Below are 25214 nucleotides of genomic sequence, written 5' to 3' on the forward strand. Positions count from 1 at the left end.
GGCTATTTCTGATCGTCGTTCACAAAACTTGACGTTGCACATCTCACACTACAAGAGCATCGCAGATTCTGTGCCGATAAAATCAAACATGTTTGAAAATATTTGGACATCTCGGGCAGCTAAAAGACGGGATCGGTAGCCCTCAGATTGTATCTCTGACCCGCTCACCTCTCCAATCTCAAAAAACTTGTCTGGGACAGCTAAATCAGGGCTAAAATTGTGTAGTGTACACCCCACAAGTATCATCTGCTTCCTGACAGTTACATGGCAAGTCATAAATCAGATCTCAGTATAATGGATCTAGTGTATGTGTTTGTGCGTGTGTGTGTATGTGTGTATGCCGGATATTAACAATAGAGCAAAGAAAGAGGAAGATCATGCAGTGTGTGTATGTGTGGTGGGTGTATGTGTGGTGTGCGTTTGATAGATAAACAGGGTGTGAATGATTTCATTTGATGACCACTTTTTTATTTGAAAGAATCCAAACAGAATCCTAACTGGAAGACTCACTCTGTCTGTCCTGTGTGCTGTACACGGCTACAAACGGGACATCAGGGCCTGGAGAAAGACCAAAACAAAAACAAAGAGGACAAAAAAAGACATCAGCATCAGGCATTTCTCTTGCATTGAAACCAAGATACGTGTCCATTAGTTTGTGGTGGCACCACTCTGTCTCATCTCTGTCTGGGTTTATGAGTACATTCTGTGGCTCCATCTTATGTACAAATGACTGCATGTTTCAAAATATATCCCCACTGTCCACAGTTCTAGGAGAAGCGAGAGAACGGGAAAGGATGATTTAATTATCCATTTCTATCTAGACTTGCAAAAAGACTTGCAAAAAAAATCAGAATCGCATCATTTGAACTCAATATCAAGGTGCCATTTTAAATGGCACCTTGACGATAGAAGACTGAGACACAATATAGTCCAGCCTCAAAGTAGATTTTTTCTTTCAAAACCCCAAACCCATGGTTTACGCCATTGGAGAAGTTCAGACACAACATCAAAACATAATTGATTAAAGTCTGAAAGCCTGACATTATCTGCTTGCAGAGAACAGACTCAAACCTCTACAAATAATGTTTTACTTCACATGTTTTCTACAAGCACAAAATATGTAGTCCAGACCTCCTTGTTATTGTTAGCTGATCCAATTAATTGAACACAACCCAAATCATTTCTGCAGTGTTCAGGAGCTGGCTTCCAAACAAACAAGCCCCTGTAGAAACACCCACTCTCTGTCTCCTAAACCACAGTGGTGCACTAGGAAGGGACACATAATAAAATGATAGATGCACTTAGCAAATTGTGACCATTCTAGAAACAAACATTTGCGGCTCCGAGTCTGCAAAGTAGGCCAGGCAATCTCTCACAGAGCTGTAATCATATCACAATCCCGTCAAATAAATGAAAGCGGGCAAGAGGCAGTAGGGGAATGAGGGATTAAAAGTGAATGAGGTAGAGACAGGTTCAGTAAACACGGCTGTCCTGTGTGGTTCCAGGGAGTTCAGTGAGAGGATGACAATCTTTGGGATGCTGCTATTGGACCCGTAGCCACATGTCGAAATAATGCAGGAGTTCTGGTAGAGGCATTGTAGAGGTTTAAATACACTGCACAAATGATTGAGTTTGTGACCAAATATCATCCGTCACCAACACATGCATTGAATTCATTGTGTCTTTACTAGTGCGTCTCTCAGAAAGAAGTGAGAGGCCAAAGGTTCACTTGGGGAGAGACAGACAAACCAACCCATGGACAGACTGACCAACCGGTGTCTCCCACCTTTGCAGCTGAGGAGGAAGAGGCTCATGTTGTGGCTGAAGGAGCCTGTGACGTAGCCACAGCTTTCGTAGAAGTCACAGGAGAGACAGCGTCTGTTGAAGGGGCCCACCGTGTCCGCACTACAAACACAACAAGAGGACACTCAGCCAATCCCATTTTTGGGGGGGTTATTTAGCAGACGCTCTTCTCCAGACCGACTTACAGGAGCAATTACGGTTAAGTGCCTTGCTCAAGGGCACATGGACAGATTTTTCACCTAGTCAGCTTGGGATTTGAACCAGTGAACCTTCGGTTACTGGCCCAATGCACTTAACCGCTGGGCTTACCTGCCCCCCATTCCCCCCTTCCCCAAAACACATGTAAATATTGGACTATAAATTGTGCTTTCCTGTATTATACTTATGCTAAAATGTTTATTATATTCTACTGAGCCATTTACTTTATGCTCGTATTCTTATCTTTTGATATTTCTTATTGTTGTTGCGTTGTCGAGAAGGAACATGCACGTAAGCAATTTGTTGGACCATGTGTATCCTGTACATACGACTAATAAAATGTGAATCTTGAAGTCTTTCTCCTAGATTATTATTCAGACGTGGAGCAAAGCTCCTCAAAGCCTGCAGGCCAAAAGGCACCGAAATTGTAACCAAGTGAAACCAAAAGAACCCATGTCTTTTGGGTGGTGGGCAACAGAGCTAGGCACAACAGAAGAGAACAGCATTACAGACAGTTACATTACAGAGCTATGTATGTGTTACCTGTAGAGGTGCCTTCGCTTCGGATCATCCTCAGTACTCAAGAAGTATCTGCAAGATATATAATAAACATTTAAAGTTGGACGTGCAGTACCAGTCAAAAGTTTGGACACCTACTCATTCCGGGGTTTTTCTTAATTTTTTTACTATTTTCTACATTGTAGAATAATAGTGATGACATCAAAACCATGAAATAACATGTGCGAAGAGACTTGCTAGGGCCAAGAAACACGAGCAAAGGACATTCGACCGGTGGAAATCTGTCCTTTGGCCTGAGTCCAAATGAGAGATTTTTGGTTCCAACCGCCGTGTCTTTGTGAGACGCAGAGTAGGTGAACGGATGATCTCCACATATGTGGATGCCAAGGGTGTGCAAAGCTGTCATCAAGGCAAAGAGTGGCTACTTTAAAGAATCTCAAATATAAAATATATTTTGATTTTTTAACACATTTTTGGTTACTACACGATTCCATATGTGTTGTTTCATAGTTTTGATGTCTGTCTTCACTATTTTTCTACAATGTAGAAATAGTCAAAATAAAGAAAAACCCTTGAATGAGTAGTTGTGTCCAAACTCTTTACTGGTACTGTATGTTAAACTAATCAATAATATAACAAATGCATGGGTGCACGCAACACTACATCACTGAAAAATTGCATTAGTCACAAAGTGTAAGGAGTCTATGAAGTGAGATTGAAAGTAGGTTAGTGTAAAGATTCCAGCAGTACAGTTCAACAGAAACATGGGGAGGTATAAGCAGCTAGAGTGCAGACAGTTCCAACAGTAGCATAGTCTTGCCACTCGAAGGGATGCAACATAAATTAAATATGATGTCAGAGAGATGCAGAGGCTTTGCATTTTTTTTGTTACTAAAGTAGGCCAGGAACAAATCTGACAGAAACAAGTTCACGCCTCAAAGTAACTTTTGTAGGTGAGCTGTAGCTGAGCTAGCTTTGGTTACAGAGAGAGAGAAGAGAGAGGGGTGGGGGGTGGAGAGAGTTGGGGAGGGGGAGAGGAGAGGGGCGAGAGAGAGAGGAAGAGAAAGACCTGACCACTGTGACTGACCCAAACTTAAGGAAAGCTTTGACTATGCACAGACTCAGTGAGCATAGCCTTGCTATTGAGAAAGGCTGCCGTAGGCAGACCTGGCTCTCATGAGAAGACAGGCTATGTGCACACTGCCCACATAATGAGGTGGAAACTGAGCTGCACTTCCTAACCTCCTGCCAAATGTATGACCATATTAGGGACACATATTTACCCTCAGATTACACAGATCCACAATGAATTGGAAAAGAAACACGATTTTGATAAACTCCCATATCTACTTGGTGAAATACCACAGTGTGCCATCACAGCAGCAAGGTTTGTGACCTGCTGCCACAAGAAAAGGGCAACCAGTGAAGAACAAACACCATTGTAAATACAACCCATATTTATGTGTATTTATTTTTTTTTGGTCTTTAATAATTTGCACATGGTTACAACACTGTATATATTCATAATATGACATTTGTAATATCTTTATTCTTGTGTAACTTCTGTGAGTGTAATGTTTACTGTTCATTTTTATTGTTTCTTTCACTTTTGTATATTATCTACTTCACTTGTTTTGGCAATGTTAACATATGTTTCCCATGCCAATAAAGCCCCTTGAATTGAATTGAGAGAGAGAAAGATAGGGAGTGGGGGGGGGAGAGAGGGGAGAGAAAGAGAGGGAGGGGAGAGAGAGGGGATGGGGGAGAGAGAGAAGGGGAGTGCGGAGGGGTAGAGAGAAGGGGAGTGCGGAGAGGGAGAGAGAGGGGGAGGGAGAGATAAAGAGAGCAAGAGAGAGGGTGAGGAAGCAAGAGGTGGGTGAGAGAGATAGGGAGAGAGAGAAGGGGAGAGAGAGAGGGGGAGGGAGAGAGAGGGGGGGAGGGGAAGGGAGAGAGCGAGAGGGGAGAGAGATGGGGGGAAAGAGAGATTGGAGGAAGAGAGAGATAGGGGGAGAGCGAGTGTTAGGAATTTTATGAATAAATGACTAAACAATATCCCCATTTTAAATAGAACTGCAACTAAGTAAACTTATACTCTGTTTTATTATATATGATTAACAATATGAATTCATAAGTGAGGGATTGTGTAGCCTGAAACAGGGGGTAATTAAATAAAATAAATACCATTCCAGCCAGGTTGGAGAATATTGGAAGTGGGTTTTTTTAGTAAACAGAAAATGTCTTTAACCTATGGTTGAACCGACAAAACTTAGCTCTGGGGTGTTTTAGATAAGGCAGTGAGTGCATTCCCAGGTTTTCTGTTAACTAGAACTGTCAGCTAAGTGGTGATCGATAATGGTGAGGGATCAAGAGTTAATTCAGTTTTATTGTGTGTCCTGTGTGTGCGCTAGTGGGTCGGAATGAACTTTTAAACTTGCTCTGTCTTGGTCGGGAGGAGGAGATTCATTCTAGAACCTGTGACGTCATATTTTGCATATAAACTGTTGTTTGTGGTTACATGGCAGCGCTATCCGAGAATAAATACTATTATCTAATTTTGATAAGACTGGTCTCCGTCTATTTTATGCAAATAAGAATCTTACAAATTCTCATAAAATAGACTAAGTGAATTCAATTAATGAAAACAAATTGGAAATAATGAAATTATACCAACAGCGAGATAGTGGGGAGAGAGAGATAGGGGAGAGAAAGGGGGGGGAGGAGAGAGAGAGAGAGAGAGAGATGGGGGAGGGGAGAGAGATGGGGGAGAGGAGAGATATAGCGGGAGAGAGAGGGGGGGGTTGAGAGAGAGAGAGAGAGGTGGGAGGGGAGAGAGAGAGGTGGGAGGGGAGAGCGAGAGGGTGGGGGAGAGAGAGAAAGAGGGGAGAGGAAGTGAAGGGGGAGGAAGCGAGAAAGGGTTAGAGAAATAGGGAGAGACAGGGAGAGAGAGAGAGAAAGGGGGAGAGAAAGAGGGGGAGAGAGATGGGGAGCGAAAGACAGAGAGGGGAGAGAGAGGGGTTTGTTGAATTGTTTGTTTTAGGTTTTGTGGGTGGGTGTTTGTTTCATAATTACAGCAAAAATGTGTGTATACTACATGTGAGTGCATTATATGTGTGTGTGTGTGTGTGTGTGTGGCCCAGCTGGGTCAGGGAGCTCACATTAGCTGGCTGTCCTCGTTGTAGGCTAGGACCTGGGTGACATCCCAGTCTCCAGACGTGATTGACTGCAGCGTGTCTGTGCTGGTGTTGGGCTGGAGAGGGAGGGGGGAGGAGAGGGACGAGGAGAGGGACGAGGAGAGAGAGGGAAAAGGAGAGAGAGAAGGAGAGGGAGAGAGAGGGAAGGGGAGCGGGAGAGGGACAGAGAGAATGAGAGGGAGGGGGAAATGGAGAGGAAGGGGAGGGAGGGACGAGGAGAGGGATGAGGAGAGAGAGGGAAAAGGAGAGAGAAGGAGAGGGAGTGGGAGAGAAAGGGAAGGGGAGCGGGAGAGGGACAGAGAGAATGAGAGGGAGGGGGAAATGGAGAGGGAAGGGGGAGGAGAGGGACAAGGAGAGGGACGAGGAGAGAGAGGGAAAAGGAGAGAGAAGGAGAGGGAGTGGGAGAGAGAGGGAAGGGGAGCGGGAGAGGGACAGAGAGAATGAGAGGGAGGGGGAAATGGAGAGGGAAGGGGAGAGGGAGGGAAAGGAAAGGGAGATACATATACTGCATGTTAAAAATCACTGGACTCAATGTCTTCTTGTCACATTAGGAGTGCACACTTAGTTGAACTGACTTCTGTGCTACTTGTGATGGAAGATATTACGGAAGTGGCTGTCGTCTATGCTATGCTGTAGGCAGCAATTCTAGTGTATGGAAGCCCTCGTGCAGAACACAGAAGAGAGCGTGTAGAAGGGGAGTATACAGTACCTGTGTGATGGACATGGAGATGTGGAAGAACTTGCCCCTGCCTCCCTGTGGGATGGCTCTGGTGAAGAACAACTTCAGACCATCTTTGGAGAACAGTGGCTCCTCATTCTGCACACCAGTCATATAACACACATAGAACATACAAACTCAGCAGAAAAAAAACGTCCCCTTTTCAGGACCCTGTCTTTCAAAGATAATTCGTAGAAATCCAAATAACTTCACAGATCTTCATTGTAAAGGGTTTAAACACTGTTTCCCATGCTTGTTCAATGAGCCATAAACAATTTATGAACATGCACCTGTGGAACGGTCGTTAAGACACTAACAACTTACAGACGGTAGGCAATTAAGGTCACAGTTATGAACACTTAGGACACTAAAGAGGCCTTTCGATTGACTCTGAACAACACCAAAAGAAAGATGTCCACGGTCTCTGCTCATCTGCGTGAACGTGCCTTAGGCATGCTGCAAGGAGGCATGAGGACTGCAGATGTGGCCAGGGCAATAAATTACAATGTCCATAATGTGAGACGCCTAAGACAGCGCTACAGGGAGACAGGACAAACAGTTGATTGTCCTCACAGTGGCAGAACACGTGTAACAACACCTGCACAGGATCATTAGATCCGAACATCACACCTGCGGGACAGGTACAGGATGGCAACAACATCTGTCAGAGTTACACCAGGAACGCACAATCCCTCCATCAGTGCTCAGACTTTCCACAGTAGGCTGAGAGAGGCTGGACTGAGGGCTTGTAGGCCTGTTGTAAGGCAGGTCCTCATCAGACATCACTGGCAACAACATCGCCTATGGGCACAAACCCAACGTCGCTAGACCAGACAGAACTGGCAAAAAGTGCTCTTCACTGATGAGTCGCGGTTTTGTCTCACCAGGGGTGATGGTCGGATCCGCATTTATCGTAGAATGAATGAGCGTTACACTGAGGCCTGTACTCTGGAGTGGGGTCGATTTGGAGGTGGAGGGTCTGTCATGGTCTGGGGCGGTGTGTCACAGCATCATCGGACTGAGCTTGTTGTCATTGCAGTCAATCTCAACGCTGTGTGTTACAAGGAAGACATCCTCCTCCCTCATGTAGTACTCTTCCTGCTGGCTCATCCTGACATTACCCTCCAGCATGACAATGCCACCAGCTTTACTGTTCGTTCTGTGCTTGATTTCCTGCAATACAGGAATGTCAGTGTTCTGCCATGGCCATCGAAGAGCCCGGATCGCAATCCCATTGTTCACGTCTGGGACCTGTTGGATCGGCGGGTGAGGGCTAGGGTCATTCCCCCCAGGAATGTCCGGGAACTTGCAGGTGCTTTGGTAGAAGAGTGGGATAACATCTAACAGCAAGAACGGACAAATCTGGTGCAGTCCATGAGGAGGAGATGCAGTACTTAATGCAGCTGGTGGCCACACCAGATACTGACTGTTACTTTTGATTTTGAACCCCCCCTTTGTTCAGGGACACATTATTACATTTATGTTAGTCATATGGCTGTGGAACTTGTTCAGTTTATGTCTCAGTTGTTGAATCTTATATTCATACAAATATTTACACGTTAAGTTTGCTGAAAATAAACGCAGTTGGCGGTGAGAGGACATTTCTTCTTTTGATGAGATTATATATACACATGTATAAACATATTAATAACATATCTAGAAATGATGGAGTGGCATTCCACTCTGTAGCACTGCGTATAGAAGATAAAAGGTAGAATCAGCCATATGACGTGGATGCAGAAAGTAAACAGCATAGTGGGTCAATTTTCTCAACAACTAAGACTGTTGAAGAGTGAGGCTCAACTTCTCCACTGTTTTGGTCCCGTGGCTACCGCGCTGTGAAGAGCAGGTGTGTGACTGTGTGAGAGTGTCTTGCATCTCGCTCATCTCAATATCTGCAGTGCTCCTTGTTGTGACGTCATTTCGCTCTACCTTTAAGAGCACTAAGACATTGTTTGTATTTGAATCTTGTTGGTTTCTTACCTGCCTGTGTAGCCAACTTTCGCTCTCGTCCTCGTGTTTCTAAACAGACAATTTGAAAGAAAAGTCAATGAAAAGCAGATGAAAAGTGAATGAAGTGGGCTGAAAAACAGACGCACAGACACACACCTTGGTGCAGACGCCAGTGGTGGCCTGACACAGAGTCAGCATGGATATGTTCTGGGCTCTGTTTAACCAGTTCACTGCCAGTTTGGTGGTAGTCGCCCATTTCACCATGGTGACATAGTACTCTCTGTCCAACACAAAACAAAACAAGAATGTTATTGTGACTTTGCATTTATTAATGCAAATACAATATCTAGAATAAAGGACTAGGAATATCTTACTAACATATTGCATGTGTAACAGAGCTCATCCCTTTGAAAGCCATAAGGGTATATAACCATGTTATATATAGTAGTAGTAGCAGTATTAGTAGTGGGGAGGCAGGTAGCCTAGCGGTTAAGCGTGTTGGGACAGTAAACCGAAAGGTCACTGGTTCAAATCCCCAAGCCGACTCGGTGATAAATATGTTGATGTGCTCTTGAGCAAGGCACTTAACCCTAATTGCTCCTGTAAGTCAGTTTGGATAAGAGTGTCTGTTAAATGTAAAATTTATTAAACCTATATACTGTTAGCAGTTGAGTAGTATTGTAACGGTGGTGTGTGTTGTGCTGTGTGTGGGGGGGGGGAATGTACCCCATCCTCTGGTCCTCAGGCCTCCTCATCTCCATGGTGTGCAGGGGCCCATTCAGGTTGACCACATACAGAGAGATGACTGGGTTCTCCTCCCCAGCCTGCATGGAGGAAAAGAGGACAGAGAGACTATATGAGTTCAAGTCAGTAATAGGTTAGTAATCATACTGCTATAACCTTAGTGTTGTGAAGGGTCACAGCAACCACAGGACCAATTGCTTCCAATTACCCTAGGCCACGCCCCTTCCCTCCACACCTGTTCCCACTCCCTAATCACCTCTCCTCACTCCTCTGTTTCCCACAAAAGCAGCATGCTCCTCTCTATATACTAGTAATGGTTCATGTTTGGTGATGGTACGGCGCACCCTTCCTTCCTTTGTGTGTGATATGAGACAGCCACCACATCCTAAAACATTTCCCAAACTTGGTCCTGGGCCCCCACCCTCCCGGGTGCATGTTTTGTTTCTTGCCCCAGCACTACACGGCTGATTAAAATAACCAGCTCATCATCGAGCTTTGATTATTTGAATTCCATCCAACTCCTAACCCCCCCCATGTGCCTCTGTTGTTCACTGTGTATAATAAATACCCCTAACCCTGGACTCCTCATCTCCATCTCCTCATTGCATTCTGTCCGATGCACCATGGTGACAGCAACAGTCCTGACCCTAACTTACAGCCCATTCCTCCTAGCCCTAGTCCCTTTGTTCACTTAGAGTAGTGGGTTTCAGTCAGTACTAGGTTAGTAATTATACTGTTCTATTGTGAAGGAAGTTGTCAAGGAAGTGAGTTTGTGTTTATACAGGACGTACCGTCCCCCACCTACCGTCAACCAATCATGTCAATGCGGAGCTACGCAGCCATTGTTACAACATGTAAGAGGTGCATGGCAATGAGGTACGGAGCTCGATGTGGCCTCTGCATGCCTCCAGAGGCGCCGCAATTTTGTCACACACTCCACACGAAAGCTCCGACCACATTTTCGGATCAAGCATAAATAGTCTTTTAGGGTAGTGGTTTTCAGTCAGTACTAGGTTAGTAATCATACTGTTCTAACCTTAGGGTAGTGGTACTCCCTCCCAGTAGGGTAAGTAGTTCCTGTGAACATGGGGATCTCCATCTTGGGCACCATGGTGTCGTTGATGGTGGCATATGCCAGCCGGGCACCGTCCAGAGACCACCAGTGTGCAATATGGGTCTGGAAGATCTCCTCTGGAAAATAATTGGAGAGAAATGTCCTTTCGTTGTCAGTAATAATGAAAATGATGAAACCCTTACAGAAACCTACTCTGTGTTTCAATGGAATCACATTTCAACGCCCAGTGCAGACCTGCATATTAAATACTGACCCAAACATAAATTGCAATGCAGAGTCAGTTTGGCTCAACGCTGTCATAACATCCCTAAAATGAGGAGTACTGTATGATCCGGCCATAAATCAAAACACTGCTTTTAATCTCACAAGCGAGGAACATCGACCAATCGAGAACCATACCAGGAAAGGGAACAGGAAAAGTAATTTCCCAGTCAGGTGCAACAGTGTGTTGTATGCAGGGAAATTGGAGTGTGGTTGTTTGTGTGTAACCCCTTTTCTGCTGCTGAGGCACATAGAAAGAATGCTGTTGGAACTTGGCTTACTTAATCAAAAACCTGAGACCTCTGGGCGTCCCTACAGAGCATGGGTGTGTTTGAAATTGTGCAGGTTGATATGAATGACAGGACACACACTAATATACCAGAGGGGGCTCTATTGATATGTAGTTCCAGGTGAAGACACACACACACACAGGCACGCCCATGTGCAGAAAAACACTGAATGTATGTATGTATGTAATATTTTCTACATCAATCCCCACCCAGATGATAAAGTGTGTGTGTGTGTGTGTGTGTGTGTGTGTGTGTGTGTGTGTGTGTGTGTGTGTGTGCGTGCGTGTGCATTAATTGCATTTAGCTTGAGGAGGAAATTAGTGGTCTGACACAGCGCTACATCTCCTGTGTGTATGTGTATCCTTGCATCCTTCAGTGTCTATCTATCCAAAACCTTCTTGATGTAATGTGATTTGTGGATTCAAATAAAGTATTTCAAATGTGTGTGTGTGAACTCACCTTTGTTTCCATGTCCTTTGAGAGCCGTTTCTATCTCCCTAGCTATGATTACCCAGGTGAGAAGTGTCACACTCCTCCATTCTCCCTGGTTCACAGACTCGCTGTTCTGACTCTAAATTATTCACTGCCTAACACAGATATGACTTATGCATGAGCCGCCCTGTTACTTAGGCAGGTGGGCAATAGAAGTTAATGAATGTAATGTGACAGAATCAGGTGGGCCAAACTAATGAGGAAGAGAAGGAAGGACTTATCTTTCTTCACCGGGACACAATTCAACAACCATTAACTGATCAAAAATAATATGCTATGATAAGAGTAGTGGTTCCTATGTTGAGACATTTTGACAAAGACAAGGTGTGATAGGACTTGGTGAGATTCAGAGGAATGTCAATTGAGGCAAAGAACACGTGGTGCAAGATGAGTCCCGTCCAATAGGGGGCAGTGGTGATACGTATTAGAAATAAGCCCCACTGGTAGATGACAGTTGAAGCACGAGAGATTCAACTGAACTGCCTGCTTACAGAGAGCATAGTAGATAGGATATCACACACACACACGCACACACACGCACACGCACGCACACACACACACACACACACACACACACACACACACACACACACACACACACACACACACACACAGTTGTTTACTGCTATATTTTTCAGAAAATAAGCATATGTACCACCGTAAACAAATACAAACAAAATCGTCTCTGTGTGCAAAAAGTGCAATACCAGCTAAAACTCCAGTGGCCATACACACAGTTCCTATCAAGAGTGCCAGACACTGGTCTGGTTCTATCCCTGGGCCACATCATATTCCAGGATGTTGTCTGCTCCAGTACTGGTTCTATCCCTGGGCCACATCATATTTCAGGATGTTGTCTGCTCCAGTACTGGTTCTATCCCTGGGCCACATCATATTTCAGGATGTTGTCTGCTCCAGTACTGGTTCTATCCCTGGGCCACATCATATTTCAGGATGTTGTCTGCTCCAGTACTGGTTCTATCCCTGGGCCACATCATATTTCAGGATGTTGTCTGCTCCAGTACTGGTTCTATCCCTGGGCCACATCATATTTCAGGATGTTGTCTGCTCCAGTACTGGTTCTATCCCTGGGCCACATCATATTTCAGGATGTTGTCTGCTCCAGTACTGGTTCTATCCCTGGGCCACATCATTTTCAGGATGTTGTCTGCTCCAGTACTGGTTCTATCCCTGGGCCACATCATATTTCAGGATGTTGTCTGCTCCAGTACTGGTTCTATCCCTGGGCCACATCATATTCCAGGATGTTGTCTGCTCCAGTACTGGTTCTATCCCTGGGCCACATCATATTCCAGGATGTTGTCTGCTCCAGTACTGGTTCTATACCTGGACATCATATTTCAGGATGTTGTCTGCTCCAGTACTGGTTCTATCCCTGGGCCACATCATATTTCAGGATGTTGTCTGCTCCAGTACTGGTTCTATCCCTGGTTCATATTTCAGGATGTTGTCTGCTCCAGTACTGGTTCTATCCCTGGGCCACATCATATTTCAGGATGTTGTCTGCTCCAGTACTGGTTCTATCCCTGGGCCACATCATATTTCAGGATGTTGTCTGCTCCAGTACTGGTTCTATCCCTGGGCCACATCATATTTCAGGATGTTGTCTGCTCCAGTACTGGTTCTATCCCTGGGCCACATCATATTTCAGGATGTTGTCTGCTCCAGTACTGGTTCTATCCCTGTTCTATTTCAGGATGTTGTCTGCTCCAGTACTGGGGCCACATCATATTTCAGGATGTTGTCTGCTCCAGTACTGGTTCTATCCCTGGGCCATCCTGTTGTCTGCTCCAGTACATCCCTGGGCCACATCATATTTCAGGATGTTGTCTGCTCCAGTACTGGTTCTATCCCTGGGCCACATCATATTTCAGGATGTTGTCTGCTCCAGTACTGGTTCTATACCTGGGCCACATCATATTTCAGGATGTTGTCTGCTCCAGTACTGGTTCTGCTCCAGTACTGGTTCTATCCCTGGGCCACATCATATTTCAGGATGTTGTCTGCTCCAGTACTGGTTCTATACCTGGGCCACATCATATTTCAGGATGTTGTCTGCTCCAGTACTGGTTCTATCCCTGGGCCACATCATATTTCAGGATGTTGTCTGCTCCAGTACTGGTTCTATACCTGGGCCACATCATATTTCAGGATGTTGTCTGCTCCAGTACTGGTTCTATGTCATATTTCAGGATGTTGTCTGCTCCAGTACTGGTTCTATCCCTGGGCCACATCATATTCCAGGATGTTGTCTGCTCCAGTACTGGTTCTATCCCTGGGCCACATCATATTTCAGGATGTTGTCTGCTCCAGTACTGGTTCTATCCCTGGGCCACATCATATTTCAGGACATCATATTCCAGGGTGTTGTCTGCTCCAGTACTGGTTCTATCCCTGGGCCACATCATATTTCAGGATGTTGTCTGCTCCAGTACTGGTTCTATCCCTGGGCCACATCATATTTCAGGATGTTGTCTGCTCCAGTACTGGTTCTATCCCTGGGCCACATCATATTTCAGGATGTTGTCTGCTCCAGTACTGGTTCTATCCCTGGGCCACATCATATTTCAGGATGTTGTCTGCTCCAGTACTGGTTCTATCCCTGGGCCACATCATATTTCAGGATGTTGTCTGCTCCAGTACTGGTTCTATCCCTGGGCCACATCATATTTCAGGATGTTGTCTGCTCCAGTACTGGTTCTATCCCATGGGCCACATCATATTTCAGGATGTTGTCTGCTCCAGTACTGGTTCTATGGTTCCCCTGGGCCACATCATATTTCAGGATGTTGTCTGCTCCAGTACTGGTTCTATCCCTGGGCCACATCATATTTCAGGATGTTGTCTGCTCCAGTACTGGTTCTATCCCTGGATGTTGTCCACATCATATTCCAGGATGTTGTCTGCTCCAGTACTGGTTCTATCCCTGGGCCACATCATATTTCAGGATGTTGTCTGCTCCAGTACTGGTTCTATCCCTGGGCCACATCATATTTCAGGATGTTGTCTGCTCCAGTACTGGTTCTATACCTGGGCCACATCATATTTCAGGATGTTGTCTGCTCCAGTACTGGTTCTATACCTGGGCCACATCATATTCCAGGATGTTGTCTGCTCCAGTACTGGTTCTATACCTGGGCCACATCATATTTCAGGATGTTGTCTGCTCCAGTACTGGTTCTATCCCTGGGCCACATCATATTCCAGGATGTTGTCTGCTCCACCACATCAGTTAATCTGACAGACAGGCCACTGATGACAAAGCGTTCTATAATCGCCTTGGGTGTCTGTCTGACTCCCCTTATGCAAGAGTGTCAGTGTACCACACACACAATGATAATGTCATCTCATTTTTAGACGGTTACTACAAAATTAGACTGCAAGCGTGACGTTTTTCCTCCAGGGAGAGATTTCCTCCCCATATCTGACACTGTGATTGACCATGCTGTCATCTGGTGCAGATCTAAACAGATGTTACACAACCTGGCAAGGTCTCTCTCCCCTTCACGGCTTATGTCACCACTAAACAAAAACACACACACACACACACATTGAATGTGTTATTGCTGAAAGACCGCAGTCTGTCAAAGAGATCCCCACTGAGAGACATGATACGTGTGGTAGGTCTACGTTGTGGGGCCTCCCATCCCATCAAAAGATTCATCTTCCTTAATAAATGATCAATGTAAATTGCCAGGCCCTCAGCGCTTCATAATTATGTGGCAGGGGTCAGACAGTGATTAAAGTTTCAATGGACAGACTAATATTGCTGTTGGAAGAGCTCCACTGCACAGCTTAAAATCTCAGTCAAACTAATCTGGGGTTAGGGGTGTGTCAACACACATACACACTTTAACAGTTAACAAAGAGTTAGTGTAAAACAGCCTCTCTTTCTCTATCCGTGTGAGTGCACACACAGACATGACCGTTGCACACAGATGCAGACATGACGGTCGCAATCACGCATGTGCACAATTCAGCCTTCATACGGTAACATTTGTAATATTGTTGCCAGTTTACGATTACTCTTGGAACTCAGAATCACATCTAGCAGTGTTCTGGCAGTATGTCACGAGACACCTAGCGAAAGGTTGGCAGGTGCCGCCCCACCCATTGATGAGCACTACACCAGGCCCTAAGTAAGAGACAGCCATCCAGGCCCTCCCTGACACTCCTGCCTCTCTTTCTCTATCCGTGTTATTAAAAGCGAGAAGTCTTGGAGCAGAGAGCCAAACACACAGGGAGCGGAATAAATTAATTCATTAGTAAAGTTGAACACAGCGAGGCAGTCTGTTCCTCAGGGGACGAGGCAGAGGCACTGAGGTGGAGTCAGAGCTTGGATCGGTCGAGTCAAAACAAACAGGGAGACATCTGTATCAGAATGGAGAACAGACGGCGAAGATGAATTCTGCTGAATTAATGCAAATTTACCTATGTCGAACAGCCTCAGTGAGAACTCACGGAAATTGAAGCAAATTGGGCACTTTTCCTGTTTTTAACTACATTTTGGTATCACTCTAAATCAATTGTTTACTGCACCTATGACAAGCCTTAATACCAGTTCTGTTGTGTTTAAAATTTCAAGACAAGAATAATTTTGACTCAAGTGCCACATTCTCTGGGGACGACAATGCAATGGGACAGATGCGCCATTAGACTACCACCAAGAACACCAATAATATTCACATCAGCCAATAAAAGTGTTATCTCACCTTCATACAGCCAATCGCTGAGCCCATTGAAGATGACTCCCTCCTTGCCGGTGGAGACTAGGCGGATCGATCGGCTCTCCACCGTCGAACGGTAGTAGATGTTATTCTCAAAAATGAAAATCTAAGGGAAGAGGGAGATGTGAGAAAAAAATATGAAAAAACTGAGGTGATCAATATGGAAGGAAGAAAGGACCTGTGTTCTGCATGACTAAACTTGACCTGTAGGTTGATGGAAGGATGCTTTAACCAGATGAGGAATTTGAGCTCAAAAGATTCTATCGAAATGTTTGATCCTCTCCTATTCACTGCAATATTGAATCATGAACATTTTGTTTGACAAGCCACGATATAGCAGGCCTTGTTGAATAAACACATATCGTGTGTTTTGAAGTTCACAGTCACCTGCCAACATGGCAGTCATGTTTGCTACCTGCACAATCTAGTAAATAGCCTCAACTTACCCTTCTGCCTCCTCGCTATTGGATTATACTTTCATCATGTAATGGACATAATATTGTCTCCATATTACTGCGTGTCTAAGTATTGATTGATAACTCCGGCTCAGGAGAGAGAAAGAGAGAGAAAGGACAGAGAAAGAAGGAGATCAAGAGAGAGAAAGAATGTACTGCATAATTCATCTTTTACCTCACCACATTGAACACCAATACTGTACATCAATATAAGTCCTAATTGCAGATTGATCCTTTACTGGGTTACAGCATTGCCCTCCTCTCTGTCAACTGTTAGTGGTAGCATATTATAGTTCCTCTTCACACATTACAGATTCTCTACCTACAAAAAAAACTTTTAAAGTTCTATCTAAAAATATAATGCTCATGTTATTAAAGGCTCTTAACGGGTCGGTTTCAGTTGCAGAGTTCGTAGGGCTTCTATTGAAATCAATAGAAGGTAACTAAGGATAGCTCAATAACTTTGGCCTTGAGCTTTTCGTTGGTTCACGTGTAATCTCTGTTACTGACATGGACTGAAACATGCTATGTAAACACAGTCTGAAAGATATTCTCTTTTAAATAAAGAAATACTTCAACAATAGTTGAACTCTCCTCAGGGATGATAGGGTATGCTCCCTTTCCTTGCAGCAGTTAAGGCAATGCAATAGCATCACAATGCCCCCGCCAAAAAGGATGGGGGGGGGGGGTGCAATTTTCCTTATGTGGCTAGGTAGGCCAGGGGAACACAGGTGTGTTTGAATTCACCTCTGTGCAGATGGACTGAGGGCCCAGTTTTATAACAGGATCTAGCCCAGGGCAGGGAGTAACACGGTGAGCTTGGCCCACTTCTGAAGGAGGTAGAAACACTGCCCAAGTTACCTCCCATTAGGGCTGGGCCAAAATTTCATATCACGGTATTTGAAAAAAATTGGACGTTGTGACGGTATTTCATGTTTATGAATAATAAAAGTTCTAAATTTGCTATATGAGTAGTGTGTGACCTTAGGGGGCAACACACATTCTAAGTGATTTCAATGGATCTTTCTCCATTATGATTGTTTTATGCTGTTCAATTCAACCAATTTTTTTTCTCAACATTTTCATCAATTTCTGCACTCATTTGAGATAATTTCCACACTGCCACGTAGGGCTGCACAATATGGGCAAAAAAACTAGGCCTAATTTTTAACCAAATGTTGCAATTGCTTGCAATTTAGAGCAAAACACTTGGGTGAACTGTTGGAATCATTGGAAATAGAATGATTGTTTTAATTCTAGTTAGTATATAATAGTGGGCACTTTGAAAATGAGGCCTAGTTTGACACGATAACAAATTAAAACGCCAGGGAGGAGTTGTGACAGGGTAGGAACCAAAGTGTTGAAAAGTGTTTCCTAGGGGACCCAATCATCTTTAGCTACATTGAATGTTTTCTTTGATTTGAGCCTGAACTCAAATGCCTCGTGGTTGAGGAACAACAAAGGCGCTTCTTGAGTGATGGGGGCAGTGACAGTTCTGTGTGAAAAGCGGCATGGAGAGAGAGAGAGAGAGCGGTGAGTGATGACTCAAGTAGCGAAGTAAACTATAAAAATGAACGTTACACATGTCGTATCCCATTTAACAAACCCAACATTCGTTATAGAAGGTAAAGTGAAATCCCAGACCGGTCTGTGCATCAAATACGGTATACCGCCCAGCCCTACCTCCCATATACACACGCAGAGTCTGGGGAGATGTGTGGTCATATTGTGTGCTGGTTGACAACTCTGGAGATTAGCCTCACAAAGAGAGAAAAGTAGGGCGAAAGAGGGGGAGAAAGAGCGAGGGAGACAGGGAAGAGAGCATGCAAAGCTCAGCGTCTCAGTGGGGGATTGAACTCCAATTTAAAGGAAGAGGACCACTTACTGCTAAAGCTGGAGTTATATGTTCATCCACACAGACAGAGCTGCCTGTCCTCTGAATAATGTGTATTTAACCCAATTCTACTACTTTTCAACATGGGACAAGAAAGCTGTGTGTGTTTGTGTGTGTTAAAAAGAGAATCAAGGGGAGGAGCTCGAGAAATTAAAGTAAGGATCAAATGGGGAGGGGCTTGAGAAATTAAAGAGAGGATCAAGAGGGGAGGGGCTTGAGAAATTAAAGAGAGGATCAAGAGGGGAGGAGCTTGAGAAATTAAAGTGAGGATCAAGAGGGGAGGGGCTTGAGAAATTAAAGAGAGGATCAAGAGGGGAGGGGCTTGAGAAATGTGATAACAGATGGGCTGATGTTACTGTGTGTGTGTGTGTGTGTGTGTGTGTGTGTGTGTGTGTGTGTGTGTGTGTGCGCGCGCGGACGCATAATATACACACATGCGAGAGAGAGAGGAGAGAGAGAGAGGAGCGTTCACATATTATATGAATGCACATCGGCAGACACCTTCCTCTCCCGCCCATGCATCCTATCGTTGACAAGACAACAAGCATCACAGCTCAGAGGGCAAGCATCTGTTGCTGGGAGGGGAGCTCCTTAAAATGAAAGCGACTGTTGGAATCAGGGCTGTTTGATGATTAATACTGGGAGAGAGTGTGTGATATCAATCCAGTGACTTCACTAATTAATCCGCTGAGGAGATTACAGGTAATTAATTGCATTGTGCTGGAGGATGTAATCACTCACAGTCTGTCTGCTCCGAGAACCACTAGACTGATGCTTATTAATGTTCTATCGGTGGCTAGACTGCCTGGTAGCTTGTGATAGTTTAACAGACATACACGGCCATAGGAAAGGTCATTGATATTGTACTCTCAGTTTAGAAATACATTATAACTAGACATGGTTTGCCAAATGGGAGTGACATTGGGGTATGGAGTATGGGTGAGACAAGGAGGGTAGTTGTAGTTCTTACCAGCTGCTGGCCCGTGGGTCCCCAGCCTGCGTACTGCAGTTGGGCGTTCCGCACCTCTGGAGGGTTCAGGTTCCATGTCTCCCTGCAGCACAGAGGAGAGACCACATTCAGACTACACACACCCACACTACATACTTTTTATTTAACCTTTATTTAACAACACACACCTTTAACTGCCCCCCATTAAATGACTGAGCACCTTCTTTAAAAATAACATCTTACTTAGTGGCTCCTCAAACCACAGCATTATAAAAAAAACTCCAGTGCACCACACCAGCAGTCTGCTGTGCTCCTGCACAGATATACCAGTGTAGTACAGCTTAGCCCAAGAGGTTTACGAGCACCTATAAATACTGGTGCTTTATATATCGCTGCCACTTTCTGTTCATTTAGAAAAGTGCTGTGTGCTGCAGGACAGAAAATTAGAGGTGTCACAGGCCCTTTGTCTTAGTCTGGAGGTGAGGATGAATGAGGTCATCAAGTCCCCTGGCCTGCAGTTCTCCTCGTCTTCACTGGGTGGCAGCGCAGAGACTTGACTGACTGGGCCGAAGAGAGTAGAGGAGAGTGGAGGGGAGAGGAGGGGAAGCATTGGTTGGTTTCAGCTACTTACGGAGTCTCCAGGCTGCAGATGATGTAGAAGGCAGTGAACGAGTGCTGGTACACCTAGAAGAAGAATGATTGAAGACTATCATGAGGTACTTGGCCATTGAACCATGTTTTAGTAGCTAACTGTCACCAGAATGTATATGCATTTGGTTGGGAGGTTATATTGTATTCTACAAAGTCATTCTGTATTTGCTCAAATGTAATATTCCTTGTCAATGAGTCACTAAGTCCAGGGTACAAATGCAGTGTTCATAATATAATATATGCCATTTAGCAGACCCTTTCATCCAAAGAGACTTACAGTCAGTCATACAAGCATACATTTTTCGTATGGTTGGCCCCAGTGGGAATCATGTCTACACTGCATTCTACTAGCAGGCCCTGGACTGAGAGATGACATGTAGAATGCTTCTTAATGTAGCAGGAGTTAATTATGGATCCCCTTGTTACAGTAGTCCGTCTGAATACCCCCCTTAGAGTTGGGGGAGAGAAAGAGAGGGATTGACAAGCGAGAAAGAGAGAGATAGAGAGAGATAGAGAAAGAGAGGGATTGACAAGCGAGAAAGAGAGAGATAGAGAGAGAGATAGAGAAAGAGAGGGATTGACAAGCGAGAAAGAGAGAGATAGAGAGAGAGAGAGGGGGGGGGGCTTCTATGAAGGGCAAGCAGCAGCATGACATATGGAGAGAGTGCAATGACAGCCGGGGGACGGAGCTGTCATCTACCAGGGCTATGGAGGGATGATTAAAATAACAAATGCACTGTCTAACACTAACACACACACACACACACACACACACACACACACACACACACACAACACACACACACACACACACACAAATTAGTGCCTCCCTACTGTGCCATTACACTTTCCCAGTCTTGCACTTTTGGTGACACTTCACTGTTCCTGATAGCATACTGTTCCTGATAGCACACTGTTCCTGATAGCACACTGTTCCTGATAGCACACTGTTCCTGATACCACACTGTTCCTGATATATATGGCAAGGTTAACCCAGGTCTACACCTTTTCCTCCCTACTGTAACAGTGTCTACTCTCTCTGTGTCTTTCTGAGCCAATGGGATTCTATTCCCTGACATGCTGATTCTTTTTCAGACTCTGTGTCCTGGATCTCACATTGCAGTAATCTTCCAGCTGAGTTAACTACCTTAGCCATTACATAATGCAGTAACCGCTGTAGCAGAAAAACCTCCCATCCCTCTCTTTATCCTTTCCTCCCCTCCCTCTCTCACACTCTTGCTACCCCAAATCTCTCTACTCTCAGGCTTGCCCCATTCCCTCCATTTGTTTTCCCATTCCCTCTCTTTGTTTTCCCATTTCCTCCATCCCTTCCTCATCCCCCTTTCTCGGCTGTGTTATGGGGTTTGTTTGTGTTTTGGTCCCTCTCTGAAGAGTACAGTTCAACTCAGCTGTTCTCTCTCTATAGTGGCTGAGAGGTAGCGGGGTGCGACAGTCCTCTATCCGGACGCCATGATTACTTTTCTCCCCCACCGCCTCGCCACGTTTCCCCTCAGAGCCCACTGAAGTATGTGCCTGTCACTCTGCTAATTCAAAAAACAAGCAAACAAATGAAGGAGCTCACTGGTGCCATGTTGTAGGCGAGTAGCACATGCTTCATGTCAGGAGACACTTCATACTTGCTGGCTTTGTACATTTCCTGTAAAGCAGAGAGAAAACACAAAAGATGAGACCTTTAACCATGCGTAGTGTTTTTTTCATTAAGGCGATCCTTAAATGACTGCATTTGACGGATTGCTCGGCGTGGACTTGGTCGGCAGACGCATTAATCTTGTCGCGGCTCTTTCTGATTTCGGAGGGACGAACATACTGTGCGTCGTCACCTCCGCCATTTTCGACACTGATGTTGCATTTTCTTCAAAAACATTTGATGCGCAGCGAACCCAAATGATAACGAGCCAGATCAAACGATGTGCTAATGATGTATCGTTTCAGTAGGCTTCACAATAAGAGCTTTGGGTGCTTTGATATGCTGACGCAAAAAGAAAAGTTTGAATTCATTTCATGCAAAAACCACAGTCTGTTCTTTGGCCTATTGGGATGCATCTACTGTGGAAATATGAGAAAGTTGGAGAGACTCACAAACTTTTTGTTGTGCACCAATACCGTCCTCTCGTATGTCTCCATGTTGAACCTGACAACATCCCCCTCACGTGTGCGATAGAGTAGCTCATTACCTGTACAACAGAGGGAGAGCAAAGAAACAGAGCAAGAAAGATTATTTCACAAATGCTAGTTCAAGATTTTCATAATGCCTGATAATAGTCCAATGTGCAATATCCTTGCAATCGTACGTAAGGTGGACACTTGCAAAAATAAAATATCAGAGACAAAGTGTTTGGACTCAGAGTGATTCTGGGATTCTCTACATTGATGTTAGAACTGGGATTCACTACATTGATGTTAGAAGTGGGATTCTCTACATTGATGTCAGAAGTGGGATTCACTACATTGATGTCAGAAGTGGGATTCTCTACATTGATGTCAGAAGTGGGATTCTCTACATTGATGTTAGAAGTGGGATTCTCTACATTGATGTTAGAACTGGGATTCACTACATTGATGTTAGAAGTGGGATTCTCTACATTGATGTCAGAAGTGGGATTCACTACATTGATGTCAGAAGTGGGATTCTCTACATTGATGTTAGAAGTGGGATTCTCTACATTGATGTCAGAAGTGGGATTCTCTACATTGATGTCAGAAGTGGGATTCTCTACATTGATGTTAGAAGTGGGATTCTCTACATTGATGTTAGAAGTGGGATTCTCTACATTGATGTTAGAAGTGGGATTCTCTACATTGATGTCAGAAGTGGGATTCTCTACATTGATGTTAGAAGTGGGATTCTCTACATTGATGTTAGAAGTGGGATTTCCAGTGGGAGCAGTGGCGATCCGTCATTCAGGGCATTTGGGCTCTCTGTTTTGCATGTTATTTTGGAATTAATAGGTGTCACATATCAGTTTGCAAACAATTTATGAATAATATACAGTATATAATTGTTTTCTTGAGTAAGGCAGCTCCAAAAGGCAGGTGTTTCAGCCTAACTCAGTGCTTTCTGTGATGGTAGGGCAAGCCAGCAGAAAATATGGAGCTTTGTGCCGTGATTGGCTCAGTGTTCTGTCACTCATGGAGACTTTACGTCACTGCCAAGTGTAAGAGGAGACATTGGAAATTCTAGCCCTTCGGCTGTTGCCATAGAAGTGCCCATCCAAGAAGGCTCAAGGTCATTGGCCACAGATAAGATGACGTCAAATCACGTTATATGTACAGAGGCTTGGACTGATCATGTCAACATCATTCTTTCACAATCTTAGCTAGCAGTCATCATCATGAATCAAGTCGACAGTCTACTGGCATATCATTTTTAAGAAAAAATGAAGAGAAATTATAGATAAAACGTATCTGTGCTCATCGGCCATTGGACATAAACATTTTAGTTGGAAATCGCAAATTCAACGAGTGGCTTGGAAGGAATCAGGGACAGTGGCTGTGTGTTCCCAAATCTGGGATTAAGGGGATCTTTTCCAAGTTTAAAATGATAAACATCCAACATTGGCCATGCTGTCAATGAAGTATGATTTATGTCACGCTCAAAACAACTGTTAACCTGGAGGACCGGCCAAGCCACCTTTGTGTTCAAGTGAGCCGAGCACAACAACATGAGTCCAAAAATGTATTGTATGCGGCTTCATAAATTATGTAAATTGCCAGGGAGATATGTATACTGTAACTAAGAAAGTAATACTATGTGTATGTTGTGTAGTAAGCTGTTAGTAGTCCATGTACAATCACACAGATAATTTGGTCTATTTACCCCTATTAATTTCACCTCCTGTTCTGACTGTTCTACTGTAGCCTATAACCTGTTTTAGAGAAAGGTAATCATTGAATATTGTAAGAGCTTTCATTGTCTGCTTATATACCCCCTTTATTTATCCTACGGTTCTAACTTGGTGTACAGGGAGAGCACGATAAGAACGGCCCATGTTCTGAATTTTGTCACTGTACATTTCAAAAGTACTAAACAAATAGTTATATTGACTACGTCTGTCCTAGCTCCTAGATTCTATACCAAGATGCCTGCAGTCGCAAAGGCCCACTCCAGAGAGAGTAGAACATTGCAATAGAGAGATAAAAGTTGTTCTCATCTTCACAATGACTTTGCCCTTTATCGGACATGGACGATAAAAGCCCATTTTTGAATGTTGTTTCAGTCAATAGCCATGAGAGCTGAGAATATGGCTTTGGTTGAGTGTTAATTGGGGACAGATTGTTATTGGGAGAATTCATTATCTGCTAGAATAACTAATTGTCCATAAGAGGTGACAAAATTACCACCATAATGACATTCATTCAAAAAGTTGGTGTGAAAGAGTGACAATTCTGGGTTTTTAGAATTCACCGGCCAAATGCTGAGCGCTATGCTATCGATAGCACTTCCCTTCACTGCACTATTCACAGCCTTGTATCAAGATGAAAGATTGAAAACTACCGCATTACTGTGGATCATTTTGCAATAGTAATGAACAACAATCAGGACGTTACATGCTCAATTGCTTCTCTCTGCACTTTAATATATTCCTTTGACCTTGTTTAGCACACCTATAAATGATCCTCTTTGCGTTTTGAATGTATTTGTTTGATGTTCATTGTTCCAGTTAAAAGTGACCTTCTGTGTTCAGCGATTGGCTGTGTACTCTACACCTGACCTGTCCTCTCCCCAGGTTTATAGACAGGAGTCTCATCTTGCTCACTCCTCCGCTGGAGTTGTCATCGCTCCTGTCTCTCACTCTGTCTTCTCTGTTTGGTCCTTCTTCTGTAATCACTCATTCCCTCTAGGATAGTTTGGGTCTGTCCTCATGTCCTATACAGTCTTTGCTCTTCCACCTCCAGTGTGGCAGTCTACCATTCAGACTCTGTCCTGAATATCTACCTCTTTTGCCTCACTCCATACCTACTTTTCTTTTTCTATCCTTTGCATCAGCACATTTCCATCATATCAATGTAAAGCACTTAAGAGCATTTAGGAAAGCATTCTATAAATCCAATCCAATCCTCTTGTATGCTATTACTTTTCCCTATTTTGCATCCATGTAAAGCTAAACCTAAGTTAAGCTATCCTCTTTCCAACTCTTCTCCTCCTATCCTCTTTCTATCTCTTCTCCTCGTATATATCCTCTTTCCAACTCTTCTCCTCCTATCCGCTTTCCAGCTCTTCTCCTCCTATCCTCTTTCCATCTCTTATCCTC

General features: G+C 44.3%; 1 protein-coding gene across 1 annotated transcript in view; it reads right to left on the reverse strand.

Annotated features, from left to right (window-relative positions):
* Positions 1 to 25214, reverse strand: part of LOC115130169 (dipeptidyl aminopeptidase-like protein 6) — a 297134-nt gene that overhangs the window by 11856 nt on the left and 260064 nt on the right. Inside the window, exons 4-17 of the mRNA XM_065019378.1 lie at positions 22042 to 22136; positions 21524 to 21598; positions 19922 to 19974; positions 19312 to 19393; positions 15978 to 16098; positions 10163 to 10317; positions 9109 to 9206; positions 8539 to 8662; positions 8413 to 8451; positions 6421 to 6528; positions 5676 to 5767; positions 2545 to 2592; positions 1787 to 1905; positions 511 to 558 (exon numbers count right to left, since the gene is read on the reverse strand). Of these exons, the coding sequence (XP_064875450.1) occupies positions 511 to 558; positions 1787 to 1905; positions 2545 to 2592; positions 5676 to 5767; positions 6421 to 6528; positions 8413 to 8451; positions 8539 to 8662; positions 9109 to 9206; positions 10163 to 10317; positions 15978 to 16098; positions 19312 to 19393; positions 19922 to 19974; positions 21524 to 21598; positions 22042 to 22136 (1257 nt within the window). The remainder of the gene's footprint in view (positions 1 to 510; positions 559 to 1786; positions 1906 to 2544; positions 2593 to 5675; positions 5768 to 6420; positions 6529 to 8412; positions 8452 to 8538; positions 8663 to 9108; positions 9207 to 10162; positions 10318 to 15977; positions 16099 to 19311; positions 19394 to 19921; positions 19975 to 21523; positions 21599 to 22041; positions 22137 to 25214) is intronic.

The sequence above is a fragment of the Oncorhynchus nerka genome, linkage group LG6 (assembly GCF_034236695.1).
Source record: "Oncorhynchus nerka isolate Pitt River linkage group LG6, Oner_Uvic_2.0, whole genome shotgun sequence".
Lineage (NCBI taxonomy): Eukaryota > Metazoa > Chordata > Actinopteri > Salmoniformes > Salmonidae > Oncorhynchus > Oncorhynchus nerka.